Genomic DNA, 13693 nt, shown 5'->3' with positions numbered 1-13693 from the left:
GTAGTGGGATTTGGATACCTAATTCCCATAACCTCCTTTAAAGATCCCAGCCTGGCCCCGCCCCCTTACTGCTATTTATTCTTTATATTATCAGCACCAGTCATGGACCAGGCCCCCACTGTGCAAGGCACGGTACATTTCCAGGTGTATTACAGTAGTGTCTAGTAGTCCCAGTCATGGACTGGGACCCTCTTGTGCTCTGTTAACACAGAACAAAAAGATGGTCCCTGACTGTCTAAATAGAAGTGGTCCCTCCAAGTGAGGGGAAATATGTATAGGTGGGACATTGTGGGGGAAGCTTGAACTGTAGTGCTTACCCGTTCTGTAGCTACATACAGGATGCCAGTCTCCAGGGCTCTCCATCTAGCACCTCTCATTTCCAGCATATTCATGTAAAAAAAGGAATAATGCTGTTGAAATTAAGAGGAAAGCGTCTTAACTCCTAAACACCTGTATGGTCAAAGAATGTAAGTGTCCTCCCCTTGTCTGAACTTGTCTATTTATTCCAGCTGTTTGTTTCTGCAGCCCCAAGTTCCCCAATCAACCAAAGAGAGAATGCGCTGTCTGGATTAGAAAGAGAAATCATTTGTGTCACCTTAAAACGAGATCCTAAAAATGGCTTTGGTGAGTAAGGGGCATGAATGGTATGTTTGTTACCAGGACTGTCCGACCATGTATATAGGCCTTTAGATGTACTTCTTTCTTTCTTTTCAATACAGTTTTTAGACATCTATTTAGAAAAATAAATCTGGCAAACAGGATAAGCTGTTCCCAGACTGAGTATTAGCAGTTACAGAAATGTTGTCAATTTGTCTCTATCCAAAGGTATTTGCCGTGTGAAATTGGGCAAGTCAGTAGCTTCCTTGATTTTGCTGATCCCATGTGACTGCCAACGGTTGCATAGCACTTTGAGGTCCACAGGTTGAAAATGGCAAAGCATCATTATTAGCCAGTTTTTCAGCAGGTGTAGTCAACGCACAGAAGTTTGTGGTGGCCTAATGGGGTAGGCATTGGGTGTAGAACCAAAAGTGCTAGGTTCTGGACAGACATCTGTCACCTAGGAAATGTGATTTTTTTTTTTTTTTTTAGGTTTTGTTTTGTTTAGCATTTTATGCCAACATATGACATGAATGGATGCACTGTGAAGTTATATAAGTAGCTTACTTAGCTGCATAGTGACTATGCAACCTTAACTCGGGTATTATCTGACTTTTAAATGCCCGACTGTACAACCTTAATATTATATTATGTAACACACTGGCAAAGTGTGTGCTGCATCCACTATTAGTTATTGGCTCACTAGAGGATAGCAGCCTACTACTGCAGACAGCTAACACAGTTACTCTTTGAAGTCTTAAATGACAGAGATCTGTACTGAAAGTTCTGGGTTCAAAACCAGCTGACAACCCATGTGGGGAGTTCTTAAAGTATACAGAATTATTATTTAGAGCTAAGCCCAAAACTAAAGCCTGGATCCAAACAAACTTGAATCTTGTGAAAGGTCTGATCTGGATCCAGACAGCACAGCTGTGTGGTCTAGTGGGTAGAGCACTGGCCTGGGACTCAGGAGATCTGGGTTTTACTCCCAGCTGTACCAAGGGGCTGCAATCGCTACCAGGCTGCTGACTGGCTGCTTGCTGGCTCCGTCTGCTTCTTCGGTGGCCCTGCTCCCACTCCCCATGCTGCTGCTAGAGGAAGTGAGAGCTGGATCCAGGAAGCAGCAGTAGCGCTGAGGAAATGGATGGAGCCAGTGGGCCAGCAGTCAGTAATCTGTCCCCATCCTGCGCATGTCCTGGAGGTGCTTCCTCTGGGCTGCCGCTGCCCGGATCTCATTCCTCATGCTGCTGCTTGCTGCGCAGGGGCAGTGAGAGCACAGGGGAAGGATGAACACCTCCAGGGAGGCACAACCACCTGGACTTTTCCTGCAACCCACTGATGGGTTTGGGAAACACTGGCTTCTATGACTTGGGAGCATGGCTCTTCAGGGCCCTGATTCAGGAAAGCACCCCTATTCAGGAAGGGCACCTAAGCATTTGCGCTAAAGTCAGTGGGTCATAAGTTTGATTGATAAAGATAATAGAGTTGATGTAATATACATAGATTTCTGTAAGGTATTTGACTTGGTACTGCCAGACATTTTGATTAAAGAACTAGAACGATATCAAATTAACATGGCAGTCATTAAGTGGATTAAACACTGGCTAACTGATAGGTCTCAAAATGTAACTGTAAATGGGGAATCATCATTGAACGGGACTGTTTCCAGTGGGGTCCCCCAGGGATTGGTTCTTGGCCCTAAGCTATTTAACATCTTTATCAATGACATAGAAGAAAACATAAAATCGTCACTGATAAAGTTTGCAGATGACACAAAAATTGAGGGAGTGATGAATATGAGGAGGACGGGTCAGTGATACAGAGCAATTTGGATCACTTAGTAAACTGGATGCAAGCAAATACTGTGCGTTTTAATACAGCTAAATGTAAAGGTGTACCACTAGGGACAACGAATATTGGCCATACTCAAGCTAGGTGGGGGGACTCTTTCCTAGGAAGCGTTAATTCTGAAAAAGATTTGAGGGTTATGGTGGATAATCAGCTGAACATGAGCTCCCAGCGTGACACTGTGGCCAAAAGGGCTAATGCAGTCCTGGGATGCATAAACAGGGGAATCTTGAGTAGGAGACGAGACATTATTTTACCTCTGTATTTTGCACTGGTTCAACTGCTACTGGAACTGCTGTGTCCAGTGGGGAACAAATATTTAATAATCAGCTCTTCAGTCTAACAGAGAAAGGTCTAACACGAGTCAACAGCTAGAAATTGAAGCTAGACAAATTCAGACTGGAAATAAGGTGTATGTTTTTAACGGTGAGAGTAATTAACCATCGGAACAATGTCCATCACTGACAAATTTTAAATCGAGATTGGCTGTTTTTCTAAAAGATCTGTTCTAGGAATGATTTTGGGGCAGTTCTCTGGCCTGTGTTATACAGGTGATCAGACCGGATGATCACAGCGGTCCCTTCTGGCCTTAGAATATATGAATCTATGAAAAAAAAAAAAAGTGCATACTTAAAGTTAAATGCAAACTGAAGTGCTTCCCGAACCAGGGCCTCGATGAGGCAAAATCAAAATGCTCCATTCCCCAGAGTATGTAGATAACTTATGGCAATGGAAAAGATGCTTTTGTTCTCCTAAGGTTCATTTTTCTAGCACCAGCTTTTCCAACTTCTCATGCTATCTCATTTTTGCAGGTTTTGTAATTATTGGAGGAGAAAATGTGGGGAAATTAGACCTTGGAATATTTATCGCATCAATTATCCCCGGGGGACCTGCAGACAGAGCGGGACATATCAAACCAGGTCACCATCCCCAGTTTTTAATTAGAATTCAAATGCTTTCATGGTTTAAAATGGACTGATCTGGCCTTATTTTCCCCCGTCCTGATGTGTTTTGTTTTAATCCTGTTCTTAGGGGGACGACTCATCTCCGTGAATAATGTTAGCCTCGAGGGTGTTTCTTTTAATACTGCAGTTAAAATTATACAGAATTCTCCTGATGACGTGGAACTGATCATCTCTCAACCCAAAGGTACAATAAGGCTTGGGAGGTGAATGGTTTTATGGGCCATGGGAGTGGTTGGCTCAGGGCACTGGTAATGGGATACCTTTGGAGGCTTTTGCCTCTAAACTGCAGGTTATAATTCAGCCCAGGTTGGTAGTGAGTGCATGTGACTGCAAGTAGATACCCTGGACAGCTGTCCAGCAGTCATTGTGAAATGAGCTGATGCTCTAAGGACCTGAGCCAGCACCACAAGAGTCAATGGGAACTTGGCTGTTGACTTCTATGAATTCAGGATTGACCCCACTGTCCAGTTCTTAGTCAGCGGGTGTACACCTCGCAAACCGCCCCTCACAAGTGGCCAAGAAACGAATGTGCCGTTGAGTCTGGGCTCATAGAGTTGGTTACAAACGGCAGATTAAAACTAACCAGGGCCCAAATGCACCATACTTTGCATTCCCAGAAAACATCAGTCCCCCCATAGATACCTTAGACATCCTCCAGCTCTCTGACTCATCTTCTTTGGCCCTCCTCCATCTAATGGATCTTTCTTTCTCAGCATTCCCATAGGGTCTTGATGTCTCATAGAGTAACTGCTGTATCAGGCCTAGATCCCAGCGTCCAGGTACTCAGGAGCTCATATGCCAAGGTGAAGGGCACAGTATAAGAGCCTGAATAGAGATGAGGAGAAAGTTCCTCTCTTAATCCACTCTTGGTGCTCCCTCTAGGGCCGTATTGAGGCACATTGGAAGGGTACTGTTGTAAAGCTTACACAGTTGCTACTGGCTTGTGCTTTACCTGTTCTGTGGCTATAAGGAGATTCAGTCCCCGGGGCTGTCAGACCAGCAATCAGTTCACTCAAAAGTGGGAAAAAAACCCAACTACGATGACATTTTGGACATGTAAAATCATAAAATCCTAAAGATGTTCTGCATTGGTTAAGAAAAGGTGCTTACCTTCAGAAACTACAGTATTTAATAAATAGTGATTGGTTGTATCAAAAAAGATGATATGGGTAAGAAATGTTTATAGATTGTTAAAGCAGTTGCATTATCAATCAAAATAATTAAGACTGAAATGTGATTTCCTTCATAAATCCCATCCACTCTTGCCCCTTTCAGGAGCTAATAGTTTCTTTAAAGTTCTTTTTGTACTAAAAGTTTCCATGCTCCATTTTAGTGCAAGGACAAGGTTTATTCTATTTAAAGTTTCAGCAAAATATTCTCTGAAATTTTTGAGTCCTGCAAGGGTGAAATGAATACACTTGCCCCACATTTTCTAAGCAGAAATGCTTATCTCCACAATGGCTGTATCAATATTACTCAAACTTGGCTTGTTTTGTAGATCTCATTGAGATGTCAGGACCAAGCCACTATTGAAGTTATCTACTCCTCCTGTGCCAATATATAATAATGTCTTTCTCTCCAGATTTTTGCAGTTGGCAATGTTTGTTTTTGGTCTGGTTTCATAGACATATCTGAAGAAGGACTGAATGAGGAGAAGAATTTGTCAAGAAAAAACAGCACTAGTGGGTCTGAGATCTCTTGTGCAGACAGTGGAAGAAAAAGGATTCAAGACTGTCATACAGCACCTTCCAAAGAAGTAGACATGAATACAGATGAACTTGAGAAGGTTCTTTCTTGGAATTTAGCACCACAATTGGGTCCCAAGATTCCTGTTCTTTCAGTTGACAGCCTGGATATTGAGGTAACCACAGTTTTGATATTGCTCAGCTGTGACACTACGTCAAATAAAGAATCATAGAAATGTTAGTGGAAGGATCCATCCCCCTGCACAAAGGCAGGATTAAGTAAACCTAGATCATCTCTGACAGGTGTTTTTCTAACTTGTTCTTAATAACCTCTGATGTTAGTGATTCCACAACTTCCTTAGGTGACCTGTGCCAGTGCTTAGCAAACCTTATAGTTAGGAAGTTTTCCTAACACGTAACCTAAATTTTTCTTGTGCAAACTAAGCTGATTCCTTCTTTTTCTACTATGACACTTCCCAGGGGTACCCAGAGTTGTGAGGCACCTCGCTACCACTTGCCCTTAGCATGAGGAAGCCCTGTCTTTGCCTGCCATGGGTCAAATCCCTGACTTCACCGGCTACAGGCAACACAACCACTCCTCTCTAGACCTCATAGGCCCTGCTGTTACTCTGCAAGTTAGCGATAAGCACACTCCAATGCTCTAGCCTGCCGAGCAGCTCCCTGAAGTGTCCAACCCCAGGTCCACTGCACACTCACAATATTTGCAGATTTGCTGCTTCCAAAGGAACAATACACCCCAGGTTACCAGTTCCACCTCAGATCACCGCTCCACTTAACACGCAGAACTTATATATGTTTATAGTGAAATCAAGTATAAGTTTCTTTAACAAAGCGCGGAGATTCAAGTAATAACAGTAGATGTATTAGAAACAAATGGTTACATATAAACCAAAATCATAACACACGTTCTAGAGCCTAGATTTAATTAACAAGATATTCTCATGTCTGATAGAGTATTGTTCACCCAAAATCCTTGCAGCGTTTTAGAGCCAGGTTTGGCTGTGACCCCCCCTTTCAGGAGATAGACATGCTGTCGGCTTGCCTCCTAGCTGAAGGACTCAGTGTGATTCCTTACACTCCAAGATATACAAGAACAATCCTTTGTCTTTATTCATAAATAGGAAACACCCGCTGCTGTTTGTGTCGTCTTGTCAATTTCACAATCTCTCATTTCATCACTTGCTCAGTATGCAAATAGGCATACATTATGAAGCATACAATACGCAAGTGAACAGGCAGAGAGACAGGTGTCTGTTACCTCCTGTCTGAAAGGAACATTTCCACGGTACATCACCTCCTGGTGACCTGCCTTAACTTCAAGACCTTGAGAACATATTTTCATTATAGATACATATATTACCCATACATACATTTTGCAATGATTACGATGACCAGTGGGCTACTGGCTCTCAGCAGACACCTCACATGCCACCCCTCAGTGCACTCTTGTGCATATATCTGACACAGGGGATCCTTGTAAAACCTATGCACCCCTTGTGCTTTCTTCCCATTGGCCCTGGGTCAAAAAATGAGGGGAAAATATTAAGGGAAAATTTTGCTTAAAAAATCTTCTGATTTTGTTTGTCAAAATTTTGAAACTGGGAAATATTGGCCAAGTCTAGAGCTGGTCAAAAATTGGGGGAAAAGGTTGCATTGTTGGGGTTTTTTTCCCTATTTTTTCTGTGAAAATATCACAATTTTGATAGACGTTTTTGCAGAAAATTTCAACCAGTTCTAGAAAACCAGAGAGAAAATCTTATGGGTCTAGCCTTGACTGACCTCCCCATCTGTCTGCAGCGTGTTTTGAGCCACATTCTTCTGTGAGTGACGCTGGTGTAAATTTGGAGGAATGCTGTAAATATAAGTGGTGTTAGTTACTCTGGATTTACTTTGGCGTAAATGAGAGCATGATTGAGCCCTTTATTTCTGCTGGAATATTTTTCTTGATTTCCCGTATAACAGTCTCATTAGTGTTTATATTTTGAGACAGGAAGCCAACTCCTCTCACTTTCCACCATCTGCCGAAAGCAATTCAGATGAAATCTATTCTGTGGAGTTGGTTAAAGAAGACGGGACTCTTGGAATCAGTGTGACTGCAAGTATAATTGTTGATCTTACAATGCATCCTTAACACTGTGACATTACTCGGTACACATTGCAAAGTGTGGCTCTCAAGGAAGATGAACTGATTGCGATACCCAGCACAGGAATTTCAGCCTGAGATCCCAGTGCTTGATGAAGTGATTATAAACCATGAGTTCTAGTCATCCTGATTCCCACCATCAGAACCTGGGCTGAGGAGCTGCAGTGGTAGAAAGTCAGCCTGGATAAAGGTTACAGCAGCATAAGCACTATGAAACCCTAATGCAGCTGGAGACTTGAAAGTGTCAGGGTATGCCAGGGAGGCCTGGCCAATGCATCTGGGAAATGCACCAATTCAGAGTACACCTCTACCCCGATATAACACGACCCGATATAACATGGGGCTGTGGACTCCGGTGGATCAAAGCAAGTTTGATATAACGCGGTTTCATCTATAATGCAGTAAGATTTTTTGGCTCCCGAGGACAGCGTTATATCGAGGTAGAGGTGTATTCCCTAGACAGCATCTACTAGAGAGGCTACCATGGGGTCTCAGTGGGAACGTAATGTTTCCTTCCCTAGTTCAGAGGTGCCAGGGTGGGCAGAAATGGCAATGCTGCATATTATTTCACTGGGCGATAACACCCCCTACTGCATCAGGGGAATTAATCGATCGTCCCTATAGATCCAGGATCACTTCACCCGCCACTGAAAGCAGTTGCCACTGGGGTGGAAAGCAACAGCCATTTAATAGTGTGTCATAGATTTCATAGAGTTTAAGGCCAGAAGGGACCACTCTGATGCAGAGGCAGATTAGGGGTTTGTGGGGCCCTGGGCCAAAGCAAGTGGAGGCTCTACCCCACCTCTTCTGCCTGCAGTCCCCTCCCTTCCTCCCAGCACTCCTGATGGGCAAAATGGGATTGGGGTTAGGCCCACCCCCTGCCTGGCACTCCTGTCGGGGAGTGGGATCAGGATGCGGAGGCTTACCCCACTCCCTGGCAGGAACGCCCCCACCCTGCTCCCCGGCAGGAGTGCCAGGTGGGCAGAGCGGGTCAGGTCGTGGGGGTGCCCCAGTTGGCTGGGGTCCCTAGGTATGGGCCCTGTTGACCCAGTGGCTAATCCGCCACTGCTGCAATCATCCAGTCTGACCTATGTGTAACACAGGCCAGAGAATCCCATCCTATGGCTTCGATACTTAGTGAGCCCAATAACTTGTGGCTAAAGTATATCTTCCAGAAAGGCGTCCAGTCTTGTCCACTTGAAATTGCCTGGGGTTGCGGTTTGGCAGAATGGAATTAAGTGAATTTGGAATTTGCCCAAGGCCTGGGGACTAACATTTCTATTCTTGGGGAAAGTGCCGTAGGATTGTGAATGGCTCCAAGTGGTCAGGAGTCACAACCTTGTTTTTATATCTCCTCTGAAACATTAATAGCCATTGAGTGCATTGAACAGATTTATGGAGTTGGGGCTGTTAGCAGGCTTTGAGATGTAACCACATTCCCAATGGCATGGGGAAGTGTTTATGAATGAATATGATTAAATAATTGTGTGTAGCCTTATCGATCTGCACAGTGCTTTAGAGAGAGAATAAGACATGGCTGTTGCTTTGAGGAGCATGTTACAAATGAGGTACAAAGTGGGGGAGTAGTATCTTTTTCCAGTCCACCCCACCCCCATTTTAAAAATATGTAATTTCTGAAGCCGTTGTTGATTTCTGAAAAACTCTGTTCAGAATTTGCTTGGCGACACATCAAAATATGGCTTTGATTTTACAAAGGGAAGAGAAAATCATGCTAAGGCACTAATGTAAATGGTGGGTGAATATTTGCAGGGTGGGATCAACACTAGCGTGCGTGATGGTGGAATATACGTGAAGTCAGTTATCCCCAGAGGACCAGCTGATAAGGATGGACAAATAAAAAAAGGTAGGACATTTGACAGTGCAATTCTGCACTGCAGAATTAAATGTTTGGCTCTGCATTCTCTCTAGGGGTCTTTGAAATGTGTTAACAGTTACAAGTTGGAGGGGCAGACAACTATTAACTTCCAGCTGTCTGGGATTCAGAATATGCAGTCCCTGTAGCTCACACTGGCAATACCTGGTGTCCTTTTGCAGATTAGGGAACTCTACATAACCACACATCTGACCAATGGTTCTCAAATATATGTTCAGTGACTCCACTCATGAACATCTTTCAGTGTTGCATTGGTAACTAGATCACATCAGTGCATAATCTGAAGGGTCTCTCATTACAAGAGCTATCTAGGAAATACTGCAAACACAGCAGTAACGGTATACAGTTGTAAAGCCTAACTCACCAAGATCAGTCACAATTGGCAAAGTGCTAGTAGCTCATTCCTGTTAGATTAAAACGCCAAAGCGACTTGCCCCGATTGTTGTCTGCCTCAGGTGATCGGCTGCTGGAGGTGGACAGGATCAGCCTCTGTGGCATCACGCACAAGCAGGCTGTGGAATGCCTGAAGAAATCTGGCCAGGTTTGTAGAAGGGGAGATCTCAATGATGGAGCAAGGGGCTACTTCATGTGAGTCTGGGTGGCAGAACTGGGCCCAGGAACATTTATTTTCTGCTCTGTTGGTTGGAGAGAAATGAAAAGCGGATGCTGACTATGCAGAGTGTCAGGGGAACTTGTCCATCATCTTGCTAGGTTGTCAGGCTGCTTCTAGAAAGGGGACGTCACAAATCTGCAGAGCCGTGTCCAGCTGCTAAAGACAGAATGGAGGAGAAATCTGTGATCGTTTCCTTGGCAACGCCCTTGTCAGCTGGTCCCAACGGCTACTCCTTTGCAACAGACGGTGAGCGATGATAAAGGCACTCGGGGGGTCTTCCTCCCACTTACTCATTCGTTCTGTAGGAAGTGAATGGAAAATCATATGATATTTGCCCTGGTCACAAAAATATATGCCAGAATATTTCCTGCGGATTATACAGTGTAACTACATATTGAATAAATAGAAGCATAACAGGTGATGATAGTGCCATGATTTTAAATGAATTTGTTATTTCTGAAGCATTTTGTGTTGCAACTCGGATACACCAGCTAATTTACACCAGTGTAACCCTACTGAGGTCAGTAGTAGAGTGACTCCTGGTGTATGCAAGAGCAAAATCAGGCCTGGCAGGTATTGTGAGTGGCACTTTTTGCTTTATCCCTGGCTGAAGCACTACATATGCACAGTTAATTGATCAAGGGATGAATAATGGTTCCCTGTGCAGGGGTGCACTAGTCAGGATGGGGCAAACAGCCCCTTTCTCCTCCTCCACCGCATCCTCATGCCAGGGGCAGCCAGACACTGCCATGAGCACGAGAAGCGTGGCCATGTCACTCTTGCTAAAGGAGGAGTGCCTGGGGCAGGGGTGTGGCCTATGATGCACTTACCCTGCCAGGAAACCAGAGCTAAAGAGACTGCCCTTCTTTGATGGTCTAGCACAGGGATTGGCAAACTTTTTGGCCTGAGGGCCACATCGGGGAATAGAAATTGTATGGTGGACCATGAATGCTCACAAAATTGGGGCTGGGGTGTGGGAGGGCTCTGGTTGGGGGGTTGGGGCTGGGGATGAGCAGTTTGGGGTGTAGGAGGGTGCTCCATGCTGGGATTGAGGGGTTTGGAGAGCGGGAGGGGGATCAGGGCTGGGGCAGGGGGTTGGGGCGTGGGGAGAGGCTTAGGGGTGCAGGCTCCGAGCGGCGCTTACCTCAAGCGGCTCCCGGAAGCAGTGGCATGTCCCTTCTCCAGCTCCTAGGTGTTGAGCAGCCCCTGACCTTCGGAGCAGGGCCATGCCACAGCTTCCAGGAGCCAGGTGGTGCAGCCCAGACCCAGCGCCCCAGCTGGAGCACTGGAGCGGGGCCAGGCCACATGGTGTGGCCCCGATCCGGCGCACCAGCGGAAGCTCGTGGGCCGACTTAAAATGGCTCGTGGGCCGGATCCAGCCCACGGGCCGTAGTTTGCCCACCCCGGTCTAGCAGGTCCCCCTCTCAGTTCCCCCAGAAGCACTCAGTCTGCAGGGTGCCCCCACCCTCCAGCTCCTTCACCTCCTTCCCAGCACCCCTCTTGAGACAAAAGCCAAGATTTAGCCCTATATATTTGGGAGAAGGGCATGTCCCTCTGTCTAGCCTGGAAGAAAACAACAGGTCTGATTCTGCTCTGCACGACCCTAGATTTACTCTAGTGGCCCCCCCTTACTCCTGACTGATGCTGGTGCGAGTGACATCTGAATTAGGCTCAGTAAATATACTATAAATCACATCTGGTGTCTGCGAAGTATTTACAGGGAGTCCAGACCAGGTGCAGATTCTGTCCTCATCTGCCCCAAGGCAATGTTCCTCTCAATCAGTGGGCATACACAGTTAGGGTTTACTATACCTGGGGTTGCACATGGTGGAACAGAATGCAGCTCAGACCCTCTGAACTGAGTCAACACTACAGAGCTCACTGGAGTTGAAAGGAATACAAATGTTATTTTGGTCATTACTGACAGCAGGCTGCCTCTGCTGCAAACCAGGAGCAGATCTGCTGAGGCAGAGGGCATCGTTTTTATATAGGCACTTTTCAGAGCTGAACGGCACTTTATGGGATGCGTGCGCTGTGGAGCACGCTCAGGTTCCTGTCCCCCCCTTTGAACAGATAATACGTTTGAAGTCAAGCTGATGAAGAACTCCGGAGGCCTCGGCTTCAGTTTTCTGCAGATGGAAAGAGAGGCTTGCGAACACCTCGGAGGAGAGATTGTGAGGATCAAAAGACTGTTTCCAGGGCAGCCAGCTGAAGAGAATGGAGAGATTGAAGTCGGAGACGTCATTTTAGCTGTTAATGAGAAACCTATTCAAGGACTCTCGTATCAGGTACCAAGCAGGGCTCTGAATGGGCCTCCCGCTGTGTAACATATTAATTAAGTGTAAATGAAGTTTCACCCCACTATTTTATTCTTGCCCAAAGGGCTCAATACAAGAAGCACTCTACTGAGTTTGGATAAAATCGTAATGCAGAATTTCCTTCACTATTTAATTTCCTTGCTCTCCACTATTGACATACAAAATCTATTGGCAAACACACGCCAGTTACTTAATTAGTTGCAGTCTGTGTTGCTTTTAGATACATGAGTTGACACACTTTCCCCTCGGATTCACGTGTGTTTTATAATGTCATGCTAAATACCATGTGCCAGATTCTGGTATAAAGGTATAAAGTTGGAGTAACTCCTTTGTCTTGAATGAGAATTACTCCAGATTTACACCAATAGGTTTGGATTTGGCTCTAAGTTCTATCTTTACTGTTTATTTTTCAAAATATAATATTTTCTTTCCTTGTGAAATCATCTGATAGATCTACATGAATAAAATCATGGTTAATGAGGATGCCTATTGCTGAACAGGGGTGATGGGTAATGTTATGTAACTCTCTTATTGATGCATAGCAGTGTGATTAAATGGTTAGAGCAAGAGACAGGGCATTAGAAGACTTGCATTCTATACCCAATTCTGCCATTGATACTTTATGTGAACATTAACAAGTCACTTACATTTTCCATGCAGTGGTTTTCCCATCTGTAAAATAAAGATAATAATACACTATTGACCTACTTTGAGCTTCTCTGATGGAGGGAGCTATATAACTGTATATTATTGTTTTACTCGGGTGCTATGTTAAAAAATGACCTTGTATAAATGACACCATAGAGTTCCGTATTCACCATGTGGCACTGGTTTCAAGTTCAGATCTGCTCAAGTGACATTTAAAAGTATGGTTTGAAAACAGCCAGCTGGGATTGGAAAGTCAAGCTCATTTTGCATCATCGCCATAAGCAAGGGTTTGCAGGCCAAATTAGTCCTCCAGTGACACTTGAGGAAGGCCAAGTGGGTTAACACTGACATCACTGAGGGCATAAACAGAAGGTAGTGAACGTAATATGGCCTACCCAATCTTCCCTGCCACTACTGATGGCCAAGATAGAGAGAGCCCAGCTTGACTCTCAGATCCTAGCTGAGTTTGCACAGCTGGCTGTAGGAAAAAACATAGTTTGATTGGCAAACAGGGATGCTCTGACCTGGAAATCAGTGACACCCAGGGAATATAGAACCCCAGCTGCCATATTACATGGTAGAATCACACTTTAAAGCCTCTTCCATGGCTCTTCCAGTTAGGGCCGGATTAACTTTTTGTGAGCCTGGCACCAAACATATTTGTGGGCCCCCCATTGGGGAAATAGGGCATGTGATGGGGGGCGGTCTGCAGAGTGAGGGACCGGTTGCGGGCAATGAGGCTCAGCACAGCGGGAGCAGCCCCACTCAGCCCAGCACAAGGGCACTGTTTACAAACCCACAACTGCTAGATGCACACTGGCCCACCCAGTCCTGTGCTGCCAGTGTGCCCCTTCCACACTGCCCCCTGCCCTTATGCCAGCACCCCCTCACCCAGAGACTTCCCCCACAGATCCCTATGCCCAGCACCCCCTGCCTAGAGACCCTTCTTGCTGACCTCCAA

At 45.3% G+C, this 13693-nt stretch overlaps 1 protein-coding gene across 1 annotated transcript in view; it reads left to right on the top strand.

Annotated features, from left to right (window-relative positions):
* The window catches only part of FRMPD2 (FERM and PDZ domain containing 2), a 132082-nt gene that overhangs the window by 39910 nt on the left and 78479 nt on the right, over positions 1–13693 (top strand). The window contains exons 18-26 of the mRNA XM_054033323.1: positions 526–624; positions 3258–3365; positions 3478–3594; positions 5036–5271; positions 7107–7211; positions 9030–9123; positions 9609–9694; positions 9865–10012; positions 11840–12054. Coding sequence (XP_053889298.1) covers positions 526–624; positions 3258–3365; positions 3478–3594; positions 5036–5271; positions 7107–7211; positions 9030–9123; positions 9609–9694; positions 9865–10012; positions 11840–12054 — 1208 coding nt within the window. The remainder of the gene's footprint in view (positions 1–525; positions 625–3257; positions 3366–3477; positions 3595–5035; positions 5272–7106; positions 7212–9029; positions 9124–9608; positions 9695–9864; positions 10013–11839; positions 12055–13693) is intronic.

Source organism: Malaclemys terrapin, chromosome 7 (assembly GCF_027887155.1).
Source record: "Malaclemys terrapin pileata isolate rMalTer1 chromosome 7, rMalTer1.hap1, whole genome shotgun sequence".
Classification (NCBI taxonomy): Eukaryota; Metazoa; Chordata; order Testudines; family Emydidae; genus Malaclemys; species Malaclemys terrapin.
The sequence above is the reverse complement of the archived record's forward strand: the minus strand, read 5'-3'. Positions and strand labels throughout refer to the sequence as shown.